General features: G+C 39.9%; 1 protein-coding gene across 7 annotated transcripts in view; it reads right to left on the bottom strand.

Moving 5' to 3' along the window:
- Positions 1–20,540, bottom strand: part of CCM2 (CCM2 scaffold protein) — a 74,114-nt gene that overhangs the window by 12,272 nt on the left and 41,302 nt on the right. For all 7 annotated transcript variants that reach the window (XM_081283071.1, XM_081283076.1, XM_081283072.1 and 4 more), the window contains 2 exons: positions 2,087–2,170; positions 1,543–1,726 (listed from right to left, as the gene is read on the bottom strand). In XM_081283071.1, coding sequence (XP_081139197.1) covers positions 1,543–1,726; positions 2,087–2,170 — 268 coding nt within the window. The remainder of the gene's footprint in view (positions 1–1,542; positions 1,727–2,086; positions 2,171–20,540) is intronic.

The following is a 20,540-nucleotide window of genomic DNA, read 5'->3' on the forward strand; positions in this document are numbered from 1 at the left end:
ATAAACCTTTTCCCTTGGGTAAGTTAATGATCTCAGGCATTTTGTTATAGCAATGAAAAATTGACTAACGCATTCACAGAAAAGCAAATAGGAAGGGACCTTGCTAACCATGCTTGGTAATAGTGCAGAAGGGATATGCATGTGTGTGTGTGTCTAAGTGTACGAGTGTATGTATGTGTCTGTGTGACAAAGGCAGCTGTGTGCATGTGAGTGAATGTGTGTGTGTGTGTGTGTGTTTGTGTGTTTTGTGTACAAGTCCACATATGTAATGTGTGTCATTTCATGTCCATGTGATATGTAACTATGCTGGGGAGGGCATGAGCTACTGCTACACAGACAAGGTAGAACAGCTGTGACTCCCAGCAATCACCTTCCTAACCTTTCCATTACTTGAGTAGGTTTGTGACCAAAGGAATGCAGACCAGATTCCTAAGCCAGAACTTCCTGTGGCCTATTTTTGAGAGTTTACCCAAACATGTAACTTCACAATTCTGAGACAACAAGACTGCTTCCTAGATTCCCAGGTACTGCTGACCTCAAGTGGACTGAGATTTCCCTCTTTACTACCTAAATAGTGTTTGTTCCAGGCAGAACCACTCCAATCCCTCATGCCTTGCCACTACTCCTCTGGAAATGAAGGACTTCAGGGTAACCAAGATGCCTACAGTGGCCCAATGAGATCAAACCAGTGTTTTTGTGGCAATGCCAGCCTCAGAGGTCACAATAAATATGGAGAATGAACCAAAATTTCTCCCTCATTTCTTAATGACTTGAATGCCAGAATGGAGAACTCCAGAAGCTGACAGGTAGCTCCTACCCCAGCATCCAGGAGGGCAGGCACTGCGTAGAGCAATAGGTTAAGAGAGTGAGCAGAAAATGACATTCTTCACAAATTCCACCTGCATGTAAAAGCAGTGACAAGAGCCCCTGGACAGAGTCTCCTTTTTGTTGTCCCAGCTTTAGGAACATTGTGGGGAGCTCAAAATGTGGGCTGGAGCTTGTATGGTACTGCATGTCTGTAATCCCAGCAACTTGGGAGGCTGAAGCAGAAGGATCACAAGTTTGAGACAGTCTCAGCAAGACACTGTCTCAAAATACAAAATAAAACGTTGCGGATATTGCTCAAATTACCCCTGGGTTCAATCCCCAGCACAAACAAAAACAAAAAACATATATATATATATGGAAGTTGGGCTGAGGGGAGATTCCCACCATAGCCTTCATTACTGCCCTTCTCTCCCACCTGGCCAGTGGAAGCAACACCAGTATAGGGGAGGCTGAGCCCCACCAGGAAGAGGGACAGGACACTGCTTCTTTGGATATTGGTCCCCAAGGCTCTGATTTGACAGGGACTCCAGGGTCACAGCAGCTGACTGCTAGCCCTCCTCTGGCTGACCTCTGGGATAGGAGGTCCAATTCTTAGCCACAACAGATAAGAGTGCCCAACACAGAGCTGCAGAAGCTGTCTCTAGAGTTTCATGAAAGTCACGAACACTCCTCAGGACAAGGATCCTTCTGACCCCAAGTCATCCAGGTCCATACCTGTCTTTAAGACCACCAGGTGTGCGGCATCATCTCGGACATAGGAGACAGCAGCAATGTCGTGGATGGGCACCCTGAGGATGATGTCCTCCCCGTCCCTCCAGGCCAGCTTGACATTGTAGGCAGAGAGGCTGAGCACAGCATCGTGTTCCTGGGTCAGGTGTCCAGGAAGCAGGTGGGCTCGCTGGAAAGAACCACAGGGCATCAGAAATGCCAGGTGTGCCGAGGCCTGTCCTGGGCTCTTCTCCAGGAGCACTGTACTGGCTGATATCACACATGTGACCAGTGTGCCTTTAGATTCAAAATTATGGTATATAATTGAGATACTTTGAAATTACAAATTGTGGAAAATAGCCCAAAACCACATAAAGCAAATCTGGAGAATGAAGTTAATGTTCAGACTGAGGAACAGTCTTTATGGCCAAGAGCCAAGTGCACCCATAACGTAATGGAACTGGGTCATCCCTCTTGGCCATGATATCAAAAGTGAATGGATTAAGGGCTGGTGTTGGCCAAGGGCCAACAGATGAGAGGATGGGGTTACCTTTGCATTGTCTATGAAATGCAGGATTTCAGTCCTACTGGAGGGATTCAGGTATCCTGGTATAGATGTTAACTGACCTAAATACTGAAAGAAAGTGAAGAAAAACAGTCATGAGAAATGGGAATTGGGAATGAGCCAACACCACCATAGCAAGATCAACTGAGCACAGTTCTAGTGTCTCATACTCAGGCCACCAATTCTATGAGGTGAGTACTGAATTCTCACACCAGTTTCCTAGAGCTCAGAACAACCCTCCCACATTTCCTATATTCAAGATCATCATCAAAAGTCCTACAAAAGGCATTTTAAAACTAGGTTTCGTAGCTAACCAGTGATGGCAGGTGTTTCCTTGCACTTCTGGAAGAACTGAAAACAAGGGCACCAAGCAATATCCCCCACTAAAAATAAACCCCAAGTTGCAAAGGTCAACACAGCTGAGAAAAATGAACACAAATAGAGAAATGAAGTGCCATGGTTTAAATGTGTCCCTCAAAGTTCATGTGTTGGAAACGTAACTCCCTGATGCAACCATGTTGAGGTGCAACTTTTAGGAGGTGATTCGGTCTTAAAGGCTCTACCCTCAGGAATGGGTTAATAATGCTGTTATGGCAGGAATAGGTTCATCCTTAGGAGTAGGGTCCTTATAAGTTCAACTCCCTTTTTGCTCTCTCACTTTCTTCTCCTTCCACATTCTGCCATGGGATGACACAAGAAGGTTCTCACTAGATGTCAGCCCCTTTATCTTGGATTTCTCAGTTTCTAGAACCATGCAAAATACATTCTATTATTTATAAAATTATCCAGTCTGTGGTATTCTTTTTTATCTTTATTTTTTGCAGTGCTGTGAATCAAACTAGGACCTTGTACATGCTAAGCAAGTGCTCTACTGCTGAGCTACCATCCCCAGTCCCCAGTCTGTGGCATTCTATTAAAGCAACACAAAACAGATAAAGATATGACGTATATAAGTTATTTTGTAACATGTGGCAATGAGGTACTTGGCTCAGCAAAGTACCATGATGAAGAACATCGGAGCATGGAGGCTCTGAATGGCAGCTCTGAGTCTGCTGTGTTCGTGTCTGGGTCTTATGAACACAATATTTTTAATGGTTTGTTTTTCTAAATGGATCACTGATTTCTTCCCAAGAAGAGACAACTTCTTCTTTTCGCTATTATAATTTTTATATATTTTTTATTTGTTCTTTTTAGATATACATAATAATAGAATGTATTTTGACATATTATATATACATAGAATATAACTTAATTCTAATTAGGATAAGAACAGACTTCTTGTACTCAACATTTCTCTTGATTCATCAACTCATAATTTTGGTTTTATATTTAAAAAGGATTAAGTGGGACTTCCAGTTTCTGGTCTAGCATTTAAGAGCTTGGAAGCTGGCACTTCCATACTTACAACAAGAACGCTGACTGAAAATCAACAACTGTTCTTAGATTTATCAAATAACTAAGGTCCCAGGGAAAACCACTACCCCCTAAACTGGAGAGACAGACTGATGGATAATGAGAATCACAGCTTACCAGGAGGAGAAACCCTGGAGCTTGCACTGGTAGAAGTAGAAGGGGGTGATGACAAGTACTGAAGACTAAGCATGGACCAGCTTGGGGGCTCAATCACAAGGGACTCTACCTTTGAGCTACATCTCCATCCCTTTCTAAATTTTTGTTTTGTGAAGAGGGTCTCTAAGTTGCCCAAGCTGGCCTCAAACTTGAAACCCTCCTGCCTCATTCACCCGAATAGCTGGAATTATAAGTGTGTGCCACCATAACAGTCAAAGAAACAATTTTAAAATACAACCAGAGAATTCTATTATCCCTTACTGTGTCTAAAAACAGAGTATCTGGGGCTAGGGATGTGGCTCAAGCGGTAGCGCGCTCACCTGGCATGCGCAGGGCACTGGGTTTGATCCTCAGCACCACATAAAAATAGAGATGTTGTGTCCACTGAAAACTAACAAATAAATATTTAAAAAATTCTTTCTCTCTCTCTCTCTCCTCTCTCAAATAAATAAACAAATAAATAAAAACAGAGTATCAAAATATGAGGCAAAAAAGGCTGGGGCTGGGGCTCAGCAGTAGTGCACTTGCCTTGCATGTGTAAAGTATTGAGTTCGATTCTCAGCACCTCAAACAAATAAATAAATAATAAAGGTCTATCAACAACTAAAAAATATTTTAAAAACAAACCTTAAAAAAAAATGAGGCAAAAACAGATGGATCAGTAGGGCACAGTGGTGCACACCTGTAATTCCAGTGACCTCAGGGATCATAAGTTTGAGACCAGCCTCACCAACTAAGTGAATCCCTAAGCAACTTAACAACATCCTGCCTCAAAATAAATGATTCAAAGGGCTGGGGATTTAGCTCAGTGATAAATTGCTCCAGTAATCCTAGCTACGTAAAAGACTGAGGCAGGAGGATCACAAGTTTGAGAACAGCCTGGGAAACAGTGAGATGCTGTCTCAAAATTAAAATAATAATAATAATAATAAAAATAATAATAATAATAATTATTATTATTATTATTATGGTTGAGAGTGTAGTTCAGTGTTATAACAGCCTGGGGTTCAATCCCCAGTGCAGCAAAAAAGAGGAGGAGGAGAAGAAAGGGAGGGAGGAGGAATAAGGGAAGGAGGGGGAGGAAAGCAGGGGTGATAAGGGAGAAGGGGAGAGGAAGGGGAGGAGAAGGGGAGAGGAAGGGGAGAAGGAGGAGGACAAGGAAAGAAGGAAGGAAGGATGGACAGATGGACATAGGGGAACTCAATAGCACCAAAATACTTTTTGTTTTTTAGTACTGGGTTGCTCACATGCAACATTCACCAACATAGACCACTTCCATAATCATACCTTATATTTAATTTTATTTTTTTAAACCTTCAGTGTATCCTTATTTTTTGTTTTTTGTTTTTTTTTTTTTAGTTATAGTTGGACACAACACTTTTATTTTTATTTATTTATTTATATGTGGTGCTGAGGATTGAACCCAAGGTCTCCCATGTGCTAGGCAAGCACTCTACTGCTAAGCTACAACCCCAGCCCCATACTTACATTTTAAAAAAATAGAAACCATATGATGTCTGCTCTCAGACCACAGGGGAACACCTTGAAAGGTGTTCTACCAAAATTCTATCAAAATTCCCAGAAAGGGAAACAGGCAATGTGAATGGTCCTATGATCTATTAAAGAAACCAAATCATCTATGAATAGCCTTCCAAAAAAAGAAAGCACAAGGCCCAGATGGGCTCACTGGTAAATTCTACCAAACATTTAAGGAAAAAAAATTACACCAATTCTCTACAATCTTCTCCAGAAAATAGGAACAGGGAAAACACTTCAGAACCTATTCTATGAGGCCAGCATTACCATTTTATTAAAAAAAAAAAAAAACCCAAGACAAAGACATTTTAAAAAAAAGAAAAAACATATAGACCAACATTTCTCATCAATATCCATGTAAAAGTTCTAAACAAAATATCAGAAAATTGAGCTGAACCACATATAAAAAGAATTATGTACCATGACCAAGTGGGATTTATCCCACATGGTTCAACATTTGAAACTCAATTAATGTAATCCATCTCATCAACAGGCTAAAGAAAGAATCATATCAACAGATAGAGCAAAAGCTTCTGACAAAATCTAAACCCTACTGATGACAAAAACACATGACATGGTGGTGCGTACCTATAATCATAGATACTTTGGAGGCTGGCAAATTGGAGACCAGCCTATGCAAACTCAGTGACAATCTGTCTCAAAATAAAAAGGGCTGGGGATGTAGCTCAGTGGTGATTACTTACCTAGCATGAGTGAGGCTCACAATTCAATCAACAGTAATTAAAAAAAAAAAAAAATACAACTCACATCATACTTAAGGGTAAGAAACTAGATACTTTTCCCCTAAGATGAGAACAAGGCAAGGATGTCCTCTTTCATCATTCTTTTTTTTCCCCCATATTTTAAAAAAGTATTTATTTTTTTTTAATTGTAGGTGAACACAATACCTTTATTTTATTTTTGTGTGGTGCTGAGGATAGAACCTAGGACCTCATGCATGCGAGGCAAATGCCCTACCACTGAGCTACAACCCCATCCCCTCCATATTTTTTATTGGCACATTATAATTATACATAACGGTGGGATTCACTGTTAACATTTGTTCATACACATTCTCATCACTATTATTTAACTTCTGGCTAGATGTCCTAGCTAATGCAATGCGACAAGAATAAGAAACAAAGGATACACAGGTTGGGAAGGAAAAAATAAAATTGTCTTTGTTCACAGATGACCTCTGAACCAGAGAACCATGCAGGGAGGTTGCTCTGGAAATCCAAAGAGAGAAAATATGACCAAAACCAATCAATCTAATGCTGCACAATGCAGCTTGCTCACTAGACAGAAAAGGAAACAGAGAAAAGAATAACTGGCTAAAGCACATTCAGGGCACTCCAAAAATACAAGTTTGGACTTAGAGTACTCGCCTCACATATGCAAGACCCTGAGTTCAATCCTCAGCACCACATAAAAATAAATAAAGATATTGTGTCCAACTACAACTAAAAAATAAATATTAAAAAAAGAACTGCTGTAAGTCAACAATAACAAAAAAAAAACCTAATTTTAAAAAGGGGAAACAACTTGAATAGACATTTTTTCTAAAAAAAATATAAACATGACTAATAAGCACATGAAAGGTCTTCAATATCACTAATTATTAGGGAAATGAAAATCAAAACTTCAATGAGATACTAACTCACAGCCACGAAGATGGCTATTATTAAAATATAAAAATTGGAGGGATAACACCTTTTAGTGAAATTATGGAGAAACTGGAACCTTTATACACTGCTGGTGGCAATGTAAAATGGAGCAGCTGCTGTGGAAAACAATATTGTGGTTCCGCAAGAAATTAAACCAAGAATTAGCATATGATCCAACAATTCCACTTCTGGGTGAATATACATTTTTTTAAAAATCAAAGCAGAGACTTTAAACACATTGACATTTACAATCAACAAACGGTAGAAACAACCCAAATGTTCACTATTGAATAAAGTGTGATATATCCATACAGTGGAAGAATTTCCTCAAAGAGGAAGAAAATTCTGTCACCTGCCATGATACTGATGAACCTTGAAGATGTTGTCCTAAGTGAAATTAAACAGTCATAGACGCACAAATACTGTATTATTCCACTTATACAAGGTGCCTAGAGAGAGAAGAATAGTGGTGGCCAGGGGCTGCAGAGAAAGGGAATGGGCAGTCATTGTTAATAACGATGATTTCGGTTTCGGGCTGGGGTTGTGGCTCAGTGGTAGAGCGCTTGCCTAGCATGTGTGAGGCACTGGGTTCGATCCCCAGTACCAAATTAAATAAATAAATAGACAAACAAAATGAAGCTATTGTGTCCATCTAGAAATAATAAATAAAAATTAAAAATAGCAACAATTTCAATATGGGCCGACGAAACATTCTGGACATGGATGGTGGTGATGGTTATACAACAGAGTACTTAACGCTACTGAACTGTATACTTGAAAATAGTTGAGAAGGCAATATGCAGGGTATGAGCTGTATTATAGATTGAACCCAGGGCCTTGCACATGCTAGGCAAGCCCTCTACCACTGAGCTACATCTCCAGCACCCCCACTTTTTTCTTGAGACAGTGTTATGGTTTAGATATTTTGTGTCCCCCAAAAGCTCATGCATAAGACAATCCAAGAAAATTTAGAGGTGAGGACTGGGGTTGTGGCAGTGGTAGAGTGCTTGCCTAGCATGCATGAGGCACTGGGTTTGAGTCTCAGCACTTCATATAAATAAATAGTCTATTGACAACTGAAAAAAAAGTAAGTTCAGAGGTGATCGGGTTTTGAGAGTCTTAATCTAATCAGTGTGTTGATTCACACTGATTAACTGATGATTAACTGGGTAGTAACTATAGGCAGGTAGGATATGGCTGGAGGAGGTAGGTCACTGAGGGTATGTCTTTGGGGCTTAAAATGTGTTCTTGTTGAGGAGAGCTCTCTCTCTCTCTCTGCTTCCTGGTGGCCATGTCCTGAGCTGCTTTTTTCCTTCATACCTTTACACCATGACGTTCTTGCCTTACCTCGGGCTCACAGTACCCAAGTCAGTCATCTATGGACTGAGACCTCTGAAACCATGAGCCCTAAATAAACTTTTCCTCCTCTAAAATTGTTTCTGTTGGGTCTTTTGGTCACAGCAGTGAAAAGCCAACTAACACAGACAGGATCTGGCTAAGTTGCTTAGGCTGGCCTCAAACTGGTGATCCTCCTGCCTCAGTCTCTCAAGTTGCTGGGATTACATGCGTATACCACCATGCCCAGCAAAGATGGCAAACTTTATAGTCTATTGACAACTAATATATGTTATGTATATTTTACAACAATAAAAACTTTATCTTATTAGTTTTATTCAAAAATTTATTTTGCAGGGCTGGGGATGTGGCTCAAGCGGTAGCGCGCTCGCCTGGTATGTGTGCGACCCGGGTTCGATCCTCAGCACCACATACCAACAAAGATGTTGTGTCCGCCGAGAACTTAAAAAAATAAATAAATATTTAAAAAAAAATTTATTTTGCAACCAGGCGTGGTAACACACACTTGTAATCCCAGAGGCTCCAGAGGCTGAGGCAGGAGGATTGCAAGTTCAAAGCCAGCCTCAGCAATTTAGTAAGGCCCAAAGCAACTTAGCAAGACCCTGTCCCAAACAAAACATAAAAAGGACTTGGAATGTGACAAATTGTAAAACAACCCTGGATCAATCCCTGGTACAAAAAAAATTTTTTTAATTTTATTAAAAACTTTTTCAATTATCAATGCTACACTGTACATTAGCTATCATTTCTAGCTTTGTATCATCCAAAAATATTATTTTGTGTTTTCACTCAAATGAGTAAAAAAATATTGATGATGCACACACCTATAATCCCAGTAACTTGGGAAGCTGAGGAAGGAGGCCAGCCTCAGCAACTCAGTGAGGCCCTTAGCAATTTAGAACCTTTCTCAAATTTTTAAAAAGGGCTCAGTGGGTAAAGCACCCTTAGGTTCAATCCCCAGTAGCAAAACACACACACTAAGATTGGGTCATATATGAAGTGCTTCACTAAAACAAAAGTACCCTGATACCATGTCTACACAATTGAACAAGAACTCCCCCCAAGACTGTCCAAGGCCTGCATGACACCATGCCATAATACCATCTTCCTTTTCTTACATGTCAATCAAACTCTGGCTACCATGCTTCCAGCTCAGTCCACGGGTCTCTACAGGAAATAGATTTCCTTTACTCACTTGAGAAAATTTTGTCCTAAAAGATTTGTTTTGGGTATCAGAGATTGAACTCAGGGGCACTTGACCACTGAGCCATATTCCTGGCCCTATTTTGTATTTTATTTAGAGACAGAGTCTCACTCAGTTGCTCAGCGCCTTGCTTTTGCTGAGGATGGCTTCGAACTCACAATCCTCCTGCCTCAGGCTCCTGAGCCACTGGGATTACAGGCATGTGCCACCGCAACCTGTGGCCCATCCCCTTTTGGTGGAAGACAACAGTTCCTCAAACCCCCTTGCTAGAAAACAATGCACAATCCTCCAATGAGCTTGTAACTGCCTCTCTTGGCTCCAGGACTTGCTTATCATGTGCTGGAAGGCACTGAAAAGCAGGTGATGCATGGTGCTAGGTCCTGGTAGTAGAATATTAAGCTGGATAAGTTTGTCCCCACTAAGGCACACATCATGCCACAGCATTTAATAACCTGACAAGGTTCAGGGGTCATTTTAACTTACAGTTGAGGTTCTTAGGAGCTCAGTCCAAGTAAAAGCTGATACTGACCAAAGTAGAGATCACAGAGGTGCTATAGAAGACTATGGGTCTCAGTACTGGGGATCTCAGCATTTGAAGGCTCAGGGAAGGAGGTATGCTGGGATAGACCCATAAAATGACAGGAAATCCCACCAGAGCCCATCCACCATGGTACTACAAAGTAGGTGGAGAAGAAGCATGAGCTGGCCAGCTTTTGCACAAGCAGCTAATGGTGAGATATGCTCTCACAGAACTGGGATCCCCAGAAGCAAGAGGGCAACAGGGTCCTAGAACAGTAAAAGCCAGGTAGTAGCACTTAACCAACAGGGGAAGGGAGGCCTGAATTAATAACAGGGAATAAAGTCAAAATGGTGATGGGGCACCTGTTGATATGGCTCATAGAACACAGCGTTCCTAGAGGCAAGACTGCTCAATATATACAAAGAAGAAGATCAAAACAATAGACAACAGCTGGACATGGTGGCACACACCTGTAATCCCAGGGGCTCAGGAGGCTGAGGCATGAGGATCTCAAGTTCAAAGCCATCCTCAGCAACTGTGAAGCACTAAGCAACTCAGTGAGATCCTATCTCTAAATAAAATACAAAATAGGGCTGGGAATGTGGCTCAGTGATTGAGTACCCCCGTGTTAAAAGGGGGGGGGGCAGAAAGTTGAGGTAAGCTTCTGCAATAAAAGTATCTAACCCTGACTCAGTTTCCAGACCTGAAGCAGCTCTTAGATCCAAACACTGATGGAAGGAGAGGACATATCTGTGTAGGAAGGAACTTAACACCGAGGCAAGTATGCCCCATGGTGATTTTACCAGCATTAAATCTCCAAAGAGATTTAAATGGCCCAGGTACAAGGTTCCTGGGAACTGGAAATCTGTGAAAGTTTTTGGAGGTTTAAAGGTGATGCCGCTACTTGGGAACCCACACTGCCAACAAACCCTGTATGGGGTGGGGCTATAAGGTAATCAGTGGATTCCAGGTCTATATCTAAGTGTCCACTGGGTCAAGACTCAGCTGGTAGTCACCTGCCATTTCCTGAATAACATATATAATATATAAAAGGAGAAGACACACTTAGTAGGGTGCAGAATCCTCATGATGACTTTTGGACCTATAGACAAAAGAGCTACTGAAATAGAAAAGACCATCTCAAACTGATTCCAGCCGCCTACTCTGAGTCAAAGTGGTAAGTCAAAAACAGGCTCAGACCTGTGGACCTGATGATGTGTCATCCCTCCAGGAGACCAACTAATCAGTAGGTACATCGGGACTCCTTCAACCCTACAATAGGAATCCTTTCCTAGCAAGAATGAGCGCATAACACAGTTATAGTTCTGCCTCTCCTGCCTGTGGCATCAGTCAGCTCCATTCTCCCGGGGCTCATAGAATACCTGATTTCTGATGTGGGACAGCATGTGACATTACCTTGGACTAGGGGATTTACTTTGTACTAAAGAGATATAAAAGTAGGCACAAGACTGTGGGAATCAATGATCCTATATAATGCCTGATTGTCCAGAATTGTCAAAACTGTCCAACAGAGTTGTGGAATGGTCTCTTGAGGGTATGGCTGAAGGGCCACCTGTATGACATCCCAAAAGAATGCTTTCTCTCCTTTCAGAGGCATTATGCATCTAAACCATAGTCACTACATGGTACTAGGTCTCCAGTGGGAAAAATGCAGGGGTCTAGGATCCAAGGTATGGAAGCAGGAGTGGCTCTAATCACCATCAACTCAAGTGACTGCTTGGGGAAACTGGTACTTGCTGACCTCTTCACTTTAGGCTCTGCAGGTTTTGAGGGTCTAGATCCCAGGGGCAAAATACTTCTATCAGGAGACACAGGGGCTGGGATTGTGGCTCAGCGGTAGAGCGCTCGCCTAGCTCAGGTGGGACCGGGTTCGATCCTCAGCACCACATAAAAATAAAGGCATTGTGTTGTGTCCATCTTCACCTTAAAAATAAATATTAAAAAAAAAAAGAGGAGACACAGCAAGAAATAGTGGCTAGCTGGTCACTTTGGGTTCCTCATGTTCATGCATATGCAAGCAAAGAAAATAACAACTGTTCTACAGGGGAGTTGACGCAGATCACCATGAGGAAGTGGGGACATACCGTAAGGAAGTGGGGACAGTCCAGAGTACGCCTTAAATATCTCTGGATATTCCCCCACCCATCAGCAGGCAAATTGGCAACCATGACCTATAGAATAGAAGCTACTGAAGTAGAAAACACTATTTGGAAAAGGCCACCTGGTAAGGATAGGATGATTAGTTATAGTTCATAGGTATTGAAATTTATCCAATATGTATCTAGACCCTGGGGCAAACAACTGAAACTAGCAGATTCACCAGGCAGGTGAGGAAACTCTTATTGCACAGGCAGTGGAGGAGGATAAAAAGGTGTGCTCAGAGTCATTGATGCAGTGGGGACTGCACTTCATGGGGGAAAGGTTTCCAGCAAATAAGACCAATTGATGCTGGAGAAGCAGGGTTCTGGATGGAGTGAACTTAGTGAGAAACACAATATCAACAAGCAGAAGGCAGAAAGCAGCACATGTGGTAGACATCCCACCCAGGGTCACCACCATTCTGAGTGTTGATAAAACTCCCTGATTCCATCCCCTGCATTCCTCCCATCAACAAAGGTGGCAGAACTGGGATCAAACAGACAATTTTCACATACTTTTTCCTCCACCCTCCCCAGCCTCCCCTCCTCCCCAACAGGCCCCTAACAGTTCAACTGAACATAATCTCATTTCAGATTCTGCTGCTGGAGAATCATTGGAAACAAATACAAAGACGAATGATAAACCAGCAAGAGACATTTGCCATTAATTTTACAGCAAAGGGCTAAGTTATCTGACATACCGACAGCTACTGAAAATACAAAGAAAATAGGCACAAATAACCAAAGGAAAAAAGGGTCAGTGGATCTAGAAAGACAGTATGAAAGAAATTTGTCTCTTGACTATTTGAAAACACACTCAACCTCACTTGTAAGTAAAACTATAATGAGGAAACATTATAGTTACTTCTATTGATTAGCAAATATCAAAAAGGTTGCATACACACTGTGTTGTTCCTCAGAGGGTGGAGACAGGCACTCTCAAAGACTGTTGAAGGCATGCACAGGCTTAACTTCTCTATGAAGAGCAATCTGGAATTCTCTGTCAAATTAAAAAGTAACCTAGACTTACAGATCCAGAAATTCCATTTCTGAAATTTATCCAATATGTATCTAGAGTAAAATGTGTGTAATTGTAGATAACAAATTAAATATGCATTAATAGGTCACTGGTTAAATAAAATATGGTATAGCAATATAAAGGAACACTATGCAGTCATTAAAACAAGTGAAGCAGCTTTACATGTCAGTGTGACATTCTGATATATAAAGAAATATATAGTGGAGTACAAAAGACAATGTACAGGCAACGATTTTTTAAATAAACCCCCACAGCAGAGGTAACAAAAGCAAAAATAGACAAATGGGATTATATCAAACTAAAAAGTTTCTGTACAGCAAAAGAAATAACCAAGAGAATAAAGAGACAATCTGCAGAACAGTAGGAAATATTTGCAAATTCTATCCACTAAGGGGTTAATATACAGAATATCTGAGGAACTAAAAAAAAATTCAATAGAAAAAAAAAAAGGCCTGTTAACAAATGGACAAATGATCTCAAACAACATTTCTCAAAAGAAGATATACAAATGGTCAACAAGTCTATGAAAAAAAGGTTCAACATTGCTAATCATTAGGGAAATGCAAACTGAAGTCAAATCCACAATTAGAGATCATCTTACCCCAGTTAGAATGGCTAATTATCAGACAGTTAAAAGATGACAAATGCTGCTGGCAAGGATATGAAGAAAAAGGAACACTTATACACTCCTGGGAGGAATATAATTTAGCACAGTAATTTTCCACAGTTATGGAAAGCAGTATGGAGGTTCCTTGAGAAACTAAAAGTAGAACTACCTTATGATTCAGCGATCCCATTATTAAGTATATATATCCAAAGAAAATGACATTAGTATGTTAAAGAGATGCCTACACTATTATGCTTACTGCAGCACTACTCACAATAGCCAAGATATCAACCTAAGAAGCCATCAATGGATAATTGCATAAAGAAGATGTGACCCAAGAGTGATGGCACACGCCTGTAATCCCAGAGACTCAGGAAACTAAGCCAGGAGGCTTCCAAGTTCAAGGTTGGCCTTGGCAATGTAGAGGGACTTGCTCAAAATAAAAAATAAAAAAAAGGCTAGAGCCAGGTAGAGTGGAAAACAACTGTAATCTCCGTAACTTGGGAGGCTGAGCAGGAGGCTCAATTGCAAGACAGAGACCAGTCTTGACAACTTAGTGAGACCATGTCTCAAAATAAAATAAAAAAGGGCCAGGGATATAGTTCAGTGGTAGGGTACCTCTAGGTTCATTCCCCAGTATGGCAAAAGGAAAAAGAAAATGTGATGTGTATACACAATAAAATATTTTTCTATAAAAAAAGAACGATATCTTGCCATTTGCTCACAGAAAGACACCACACATCTCACTGATATGTGGAAGTAAGTCAGAAGTACAGAATAGAATAGGGGTTATCAGAGGATAGAAAGGAAAGAAAGAATAGGGAAGACAGAAGATGGTTATTGGGTACAAAAATACAGTTAGATGGTTAAAAATAGTTAATAATTTATTGTATATTGCAAAGCAGCTGTAAGAAAGGATTTTTGAATGTTTCCAATACAAAGAAATGATAAATGTTCAAGATGACAGATTTTAACTGCCCTGACTTAATCATTATACACTGCAACCATGTACTGAAATATCACATTAGACCCATAAGTATATACAATTATTACATCAAGTAAAATAATTTTAAAACTTTTGGGGGGGGCACCAGAGATTGAACCTAGGAGTGTTTAACCACTGAGCCACTTACCTTGCACCTCCCCCCCCCTTTTAATTATGGTGCTGGGGATTGAACCCAGGGCCTTGTGTATGCAAGGCAAGCACTCTTATCAACTGAGCTATATCCCCAGCACCTCCAGCCCCTTTTTTATATTTTGAGACAGGGTCTCACTAAGCTGCTGAGAGCTTCACTAAATTGCTTAGGACCTCACTTAATTGCTGCATTTAGCTTTCATCTTGCCATCCTCCTGCCTCAGCCTCCTAAACCACTGGGATTATAGGCATGTGCACCCAGCTTTACACATTTTTAAGCTGAGTGTGGTGGAACACACCTATAATCCCAGCTACTCTGGAGGCTAACACAGGAGAATTACAAGTTCAGGTCAGTTCAGGCAATTTAGTAAGACCCTGCCTCAAAAATAAAAAACAAGAGCCATATGCTTGCCTGTAATCGTAGCTCAAGAGGCTGAGATAGGAGGATCTTGAGTTCAAAGCTAGCCTTAGCAATTTAGCAAGGTCCTAAAGCAACTCAGTGAGACCCTGTCTCTAAATAAAATACAAAAAAAGGGCTGTGGATGTGACTCAGTGGTTAAGCACCCCTGAGTTCAACCTCTAGTACCAAAAAAATAAGATAAAAAAAAATAAGGAGCTAAGGATAAAATTCAATGGTAAGTGTCCCTGGATTCAATCTCCAGCACCACACACACAACACACATAAAACCCAAACAACCTTTTTTTTTTTTTTAAATAAAGTTCAGGGGTGTGCATGTAGCTCAGTAGTAGAGTGCTTGCCCAGCATGCACAAGGCCCTGGGTCCAATCCCCAGCACCACAAAATGAATGTGCAGCTGGCTGGCTGACCAAATGAATGAATGAAAAGTTGGGAGCTAGGGATGTAGCTCACTGGTGGAGAACTTGCATAGCATGAGAAAGACCCTGGGTTCAATCCCCAGTACCACACACACATAGAAAAATGTTTTTTTTAATTGAAATTTTAAAACAGAAGATGCAGTATACACCATGTAATCATTTCAGAAACAAATGCATACATGTTTATATATAGATATCTAAATTATGTGTGTAAGGATTCAAGAAAATGGAGTCAGGGTTCCTTCCAAAGGTTACATATTCAATAAATAATTTTTTTAATTAAAAAAATAAATCTAACCAAGAAGTTTCTTGGGTTTGATATCACAGAAGTAATTACCTACTGTCTCTCCCAGAATGAAGACACAGTAGGCCTAGTGTGTGTTACCTCACTCAGTCACCAGGCTTCAAGCTAACATAGCATTGAGCATACTGGGGCAAATGCCAGCATGTGATGAAAAATAAGGAGAATGTTTCAACTTTTTGAAGGGTTTGTGAGGATTAATGAATGTAAAAAGTTAAACAGTACTGCTGCACACAGTAAGCATTCCAAAAATAGGAACCATTATCAAGTTTCTGTCAACTTTATTTTTAATGCTCATTCTAAACACAAAATACTTTCCATAAAGAACCACATTGGAATATGTGGGAATAAATGTTTCTTTGCCACTTGAAGATTCTGTTATCACTATTTTTATTTTATCAAAGTAATAAATGTATACATTTTAAAAAGTCAGATAGTCCAAAGAAACATATAATAAAAAATGAAAATCTCTAGTCCCAACCAGGAAAATCCTATAAACCACTTTCAAGAGATAGCCGTGCTAGGATCTGTTTCTTCAGGCATCTAGGGTCATTTTTCTAAATGATGGGTTTATATTTCTATTGTTTGGTTTCTTGTTTTAAGACATTATATCTCAACTTCCAATTAAATCACTATTCCCCCGGGCTGGAGCTATGGCTCAGCGGTAGCGCACTTGCCTGGCATGTGTGAGGCACTGGGTTCAATTCTCAGCACCACATATAAAGAAATAAATAAAGGTCTAACAACTTAAAAAAAAAAAAATATATATATATATATACACACACACATATATATAAATCACTACTCCCACTTACCCTTTCTTTTTTCTTAGAATATGATTTTTTACTTAATCATTAACTTACTGCTTATATCACTTTGTCTCATATATTCCACCTCACTTCTATGCAAAGTCATAAAACTACAATCTTTGAGTTTGCTGGAGGAGGTTCAGGTTGGAGGGGTGTTCCCCAGGCTGACCTTGAACTCCTAGGCTCAAGAGATCCTCCTACCTCAGCCTCCTGAGCAGTTCCAACTACAGGAACATGCCACTGCACCTGGCTATGCACAATCTTTTATCTCTTAATAATTAAAAGTTTAAGATAATTTTAAATTTACATAGTACTGCAAGAAATAATAGAGGGAGGTCTATTGTGCCTTTTCATCCATTCATCCTGGTGGTGACTTCTTACAGAAGTACACCAAAAAAAGTACATAGGAAACAGACAATGACATTAAAGATTCAAAACACCCATCACCTTAAGGTCCCCTCCTGTTACCTTTTCTTGGGGGTTACTAGGGATTGAAACCAGGGCACTTTACCACTGGGCTACGTCTCAGCCCTTTTTATTTTGAGAAAGGATTTCCCTAAGTTGCTGAGGGTCTTGCTAAATTGCTGAGGCGGGTTCTGAACTTGCAATCCTCCTACCTCACTCAGCCTCAATAGTTGCTGAAATTAGAGGGGTATACTCCTGACACCAGCCCTTTTTTTTTTTTTTTTTTTTTTTGAGACAAGGTCTCACTAAAATTGCTAAGGCTGGCTTCAAACTTGTGATCCTCCTGACTCAGCCTCCTGAGTCTCTGGGATTATGGATGTATGCCACCATGCCCAGTTCCCTCCTACTACCTTTTGATAAGCTTAACTATTTCCCCCATCTGTACCACAGCAAATCCTACTGTGTTCTCCATATCAGTAACTGCATTGTTTTAAGAATGTTATATAAAGGGAATCATTTGTGGGATGGCTTGTTCCACTTAGCAGTAACTTTGACAATCCACCCAGGTTATTATATGTATTAGCAGTTCATCCCTTTTTAGTGCTGAGAAATCTTGCATGGTATGAAGAAACCTCAACTTGTTTTACCATTTACCTACCAAAGGACACTGGGGTTGTTTCCAGTTTAGGGCTATTATAAATAAAACTGCTTTGACTATGCATACACAGGTTTTCATGTGAACACAAATTTTCACTTCCCTAGAATAAAGTGCCTAGGAGCACAATTGCAAGATCATATAGTAGTTGCATGGTGAGTTTTTAAGAAACTATCAAACCGTTCTCCAGAGCAGCAGCACCATTTTACATTCTACCAGCTGTGTGCAAGGACCCAGCTCCTTGCATGCTCCCCAGCACTGGATGTTGCCACTATTTCTTTACTTTAGGTATTCTGTTAGGTATATAGTGATAACTATTGTGGTTTTAATTTGCCTTTCCCTGATGGCTAGTGGTGTTGAGCATCTTCTCATGTATTTATATTGTCACCTATATATCCTCTTTAGTGAAATGTCTCGTCTCTTGCCCAAATTCTACTTGTATTGTTTGCTTTTTCTCCTGTTGAGAGTTTTGAGAGTTCTTTATATTTTCTAGATACTAACCCTCCATCACATGTGTGGTTTGCAAATACTTCCTCTCCATCTGCAGAGTGTCTTTTCTTTCTTTCTTTTTAATACTTTATTTTATTAATTTATTTTATGTAGTACTAAGGATCGAACCCAGGGCTTCGCACATGTTAGGCAAGCCCTCAACCGCTGAGCCACAACCCCAGTCCTGTATTGTGTCTTTTCATCCTCTTTTGCAGAGAAAAATTTTTATACTTTGGTGAAGTCTAGCTTATCAGTTTTTCCTTTTATTGATTGTTTTTGGTGTCACATCTAAGACCTCTTTGCCTAGCCCTACATCATGAAGACTTTCTGAGATTTTTCCCAGAAGTTTTACATTTAAGCCCATGATCTATTTTGAATTAATTTTTGTATTAAGTGAAGTTTAGGATGAGATTCACTATTAGCCTATGGCATCCAATTTTCTATCCAATTTGCTGAACAGGTTCTGCACCTCTGACAACAATCAGTGTGTAGGTCTGCTCCTAGGTTCACAATTTTATAGCAATCTGATACTTTTTGAGATCTAATTCTCCTTATTTCATATTTCCACATTTGTTTCAGCTAATTCTACTTCTTTTTCCTTCCCATATAGATCAGAATATCTTATTTGTATCTACAAAAAATATCTTGCTGGGATTTTGACAAAAAATTGTATAATTCACTTCTAATAGTTATAAAGTTGTTTGAATTACCTACTTCAGGGCTCAGTATATAGTTCAGTTGCAGAGCACTTTTCTAGTGTGTGTGAGGCCCTAAGTCTGATTCCCAGTACCACAAAAAGAAAAAAATAATTTTGATTACATATTGGGTACCCTGTGGTAGTTTCTGATTTTCAAAGCACTGGTCCATTTATATGAATTTGGGGAGAACTGACATGTTAACATACCAGTCTACAAACATGTCTCTTCATTTAGGCCTCTGATTTATTTCAAATTTCTCCACTAAATTTAGTGCTTCTCTGATCTTTTCAGTTTTTAGCATACAAATGCTATACATGTTTTGTAAGATTTATACTTAAGTTTTTCATTATTTTAAGCAGTTGTAAATGATTCTGTATTTTTAGTTTGGTATCTATACATTCATTGCTCACATACATAATCTTGTTTTCTGAGTTTTTATCAAGAATGGGTGTTGGATTTTGTCAATTTCTGCACTGACTGATAAGATGAATTACATTTTCAAATACAAAGCCAATCTTGCAACCTTCGAATAAACCCCACTTGATCATGGTATATAATTTTTTTTTACATATGCTGAATACATATGCTGAATTCAATCAGTTAATATTGTGCTTAGAAGTTTTGTGGCTATATATCTTTTGTTCTGTTTTTGTCCGATTTTGGTATCAGACAATACTACCCTCCCAGAATGAGAAAGTGTCCCTCCCCTTCCATTTCTCTAGAAGAGACCGTAGAACTGGTGTTAATTCTTCAAATGGTTGGTAGAAATCTCCAGTGAAACCATCAGAGACTGAAGACTTCTTTTATAAAAAAAAAAAAAAAAGTTGGAAAATTAGATACTGAATTTCTTTAATAATTACAAAACATTTCCAATTATTTATTTCAGAGGATGTGCAGTAGTTTGCACATTTCAAGGAATTGGTCCGTCCCATCTTTTGATCTACTGTTTCTGCAGTAGAGTTTCTTGTTGTATTCTTTCCTTATCCTTTTGATTTTGCAGGGTCTCTGGGCCCTTGAAGAATGCTGGGCCACTTTCTCCTGGTCCCCATGTTTCTGACGAGTAATCTGCTGTTTTAACTGCTCTCTAAGTTTGTCTTTTGCCAATTGGAGCTGCTTTAGCCATTATATCTGTTATGGTTTGGATGTAAGGTATCCCCTGAAAAAGTCCAGTATCAGTGCAAAAATGGTCAGAGGTAGAGTTATTGGATTGAGAGCTGTAATCTAACCAGTCCATCCTGGTGTGAATGACTTGGTGGTAACTGTGAGCAGGTAGAATACAGCTGGAGGAGATAGATCACTAGGAACATACCCTGAAAGGGTGCATCTTCTCTGTGTCCACCTCCTTGCTTCCTGACCTTGCTGTGAGCTGAGCAGTGTTCCTTTGCTGGGCCCTTCCGCTATGATGTGCTGCCTTACCTTGGGTCCTAAGCAATGAGGTTAGTCATCTATAGACT

The sequence above is a fragment of the Spermophilus citellus genome (genome assembly GCF_964194105.1).
Source record: "Spermophilus citellus genome assembly, chromosome: 3".
NCBI lineage: Eukaryota > Metazoa > Chordata > Mammalia > Rodentia > Sciuridae > Spermophilus > Spermophilus citellus.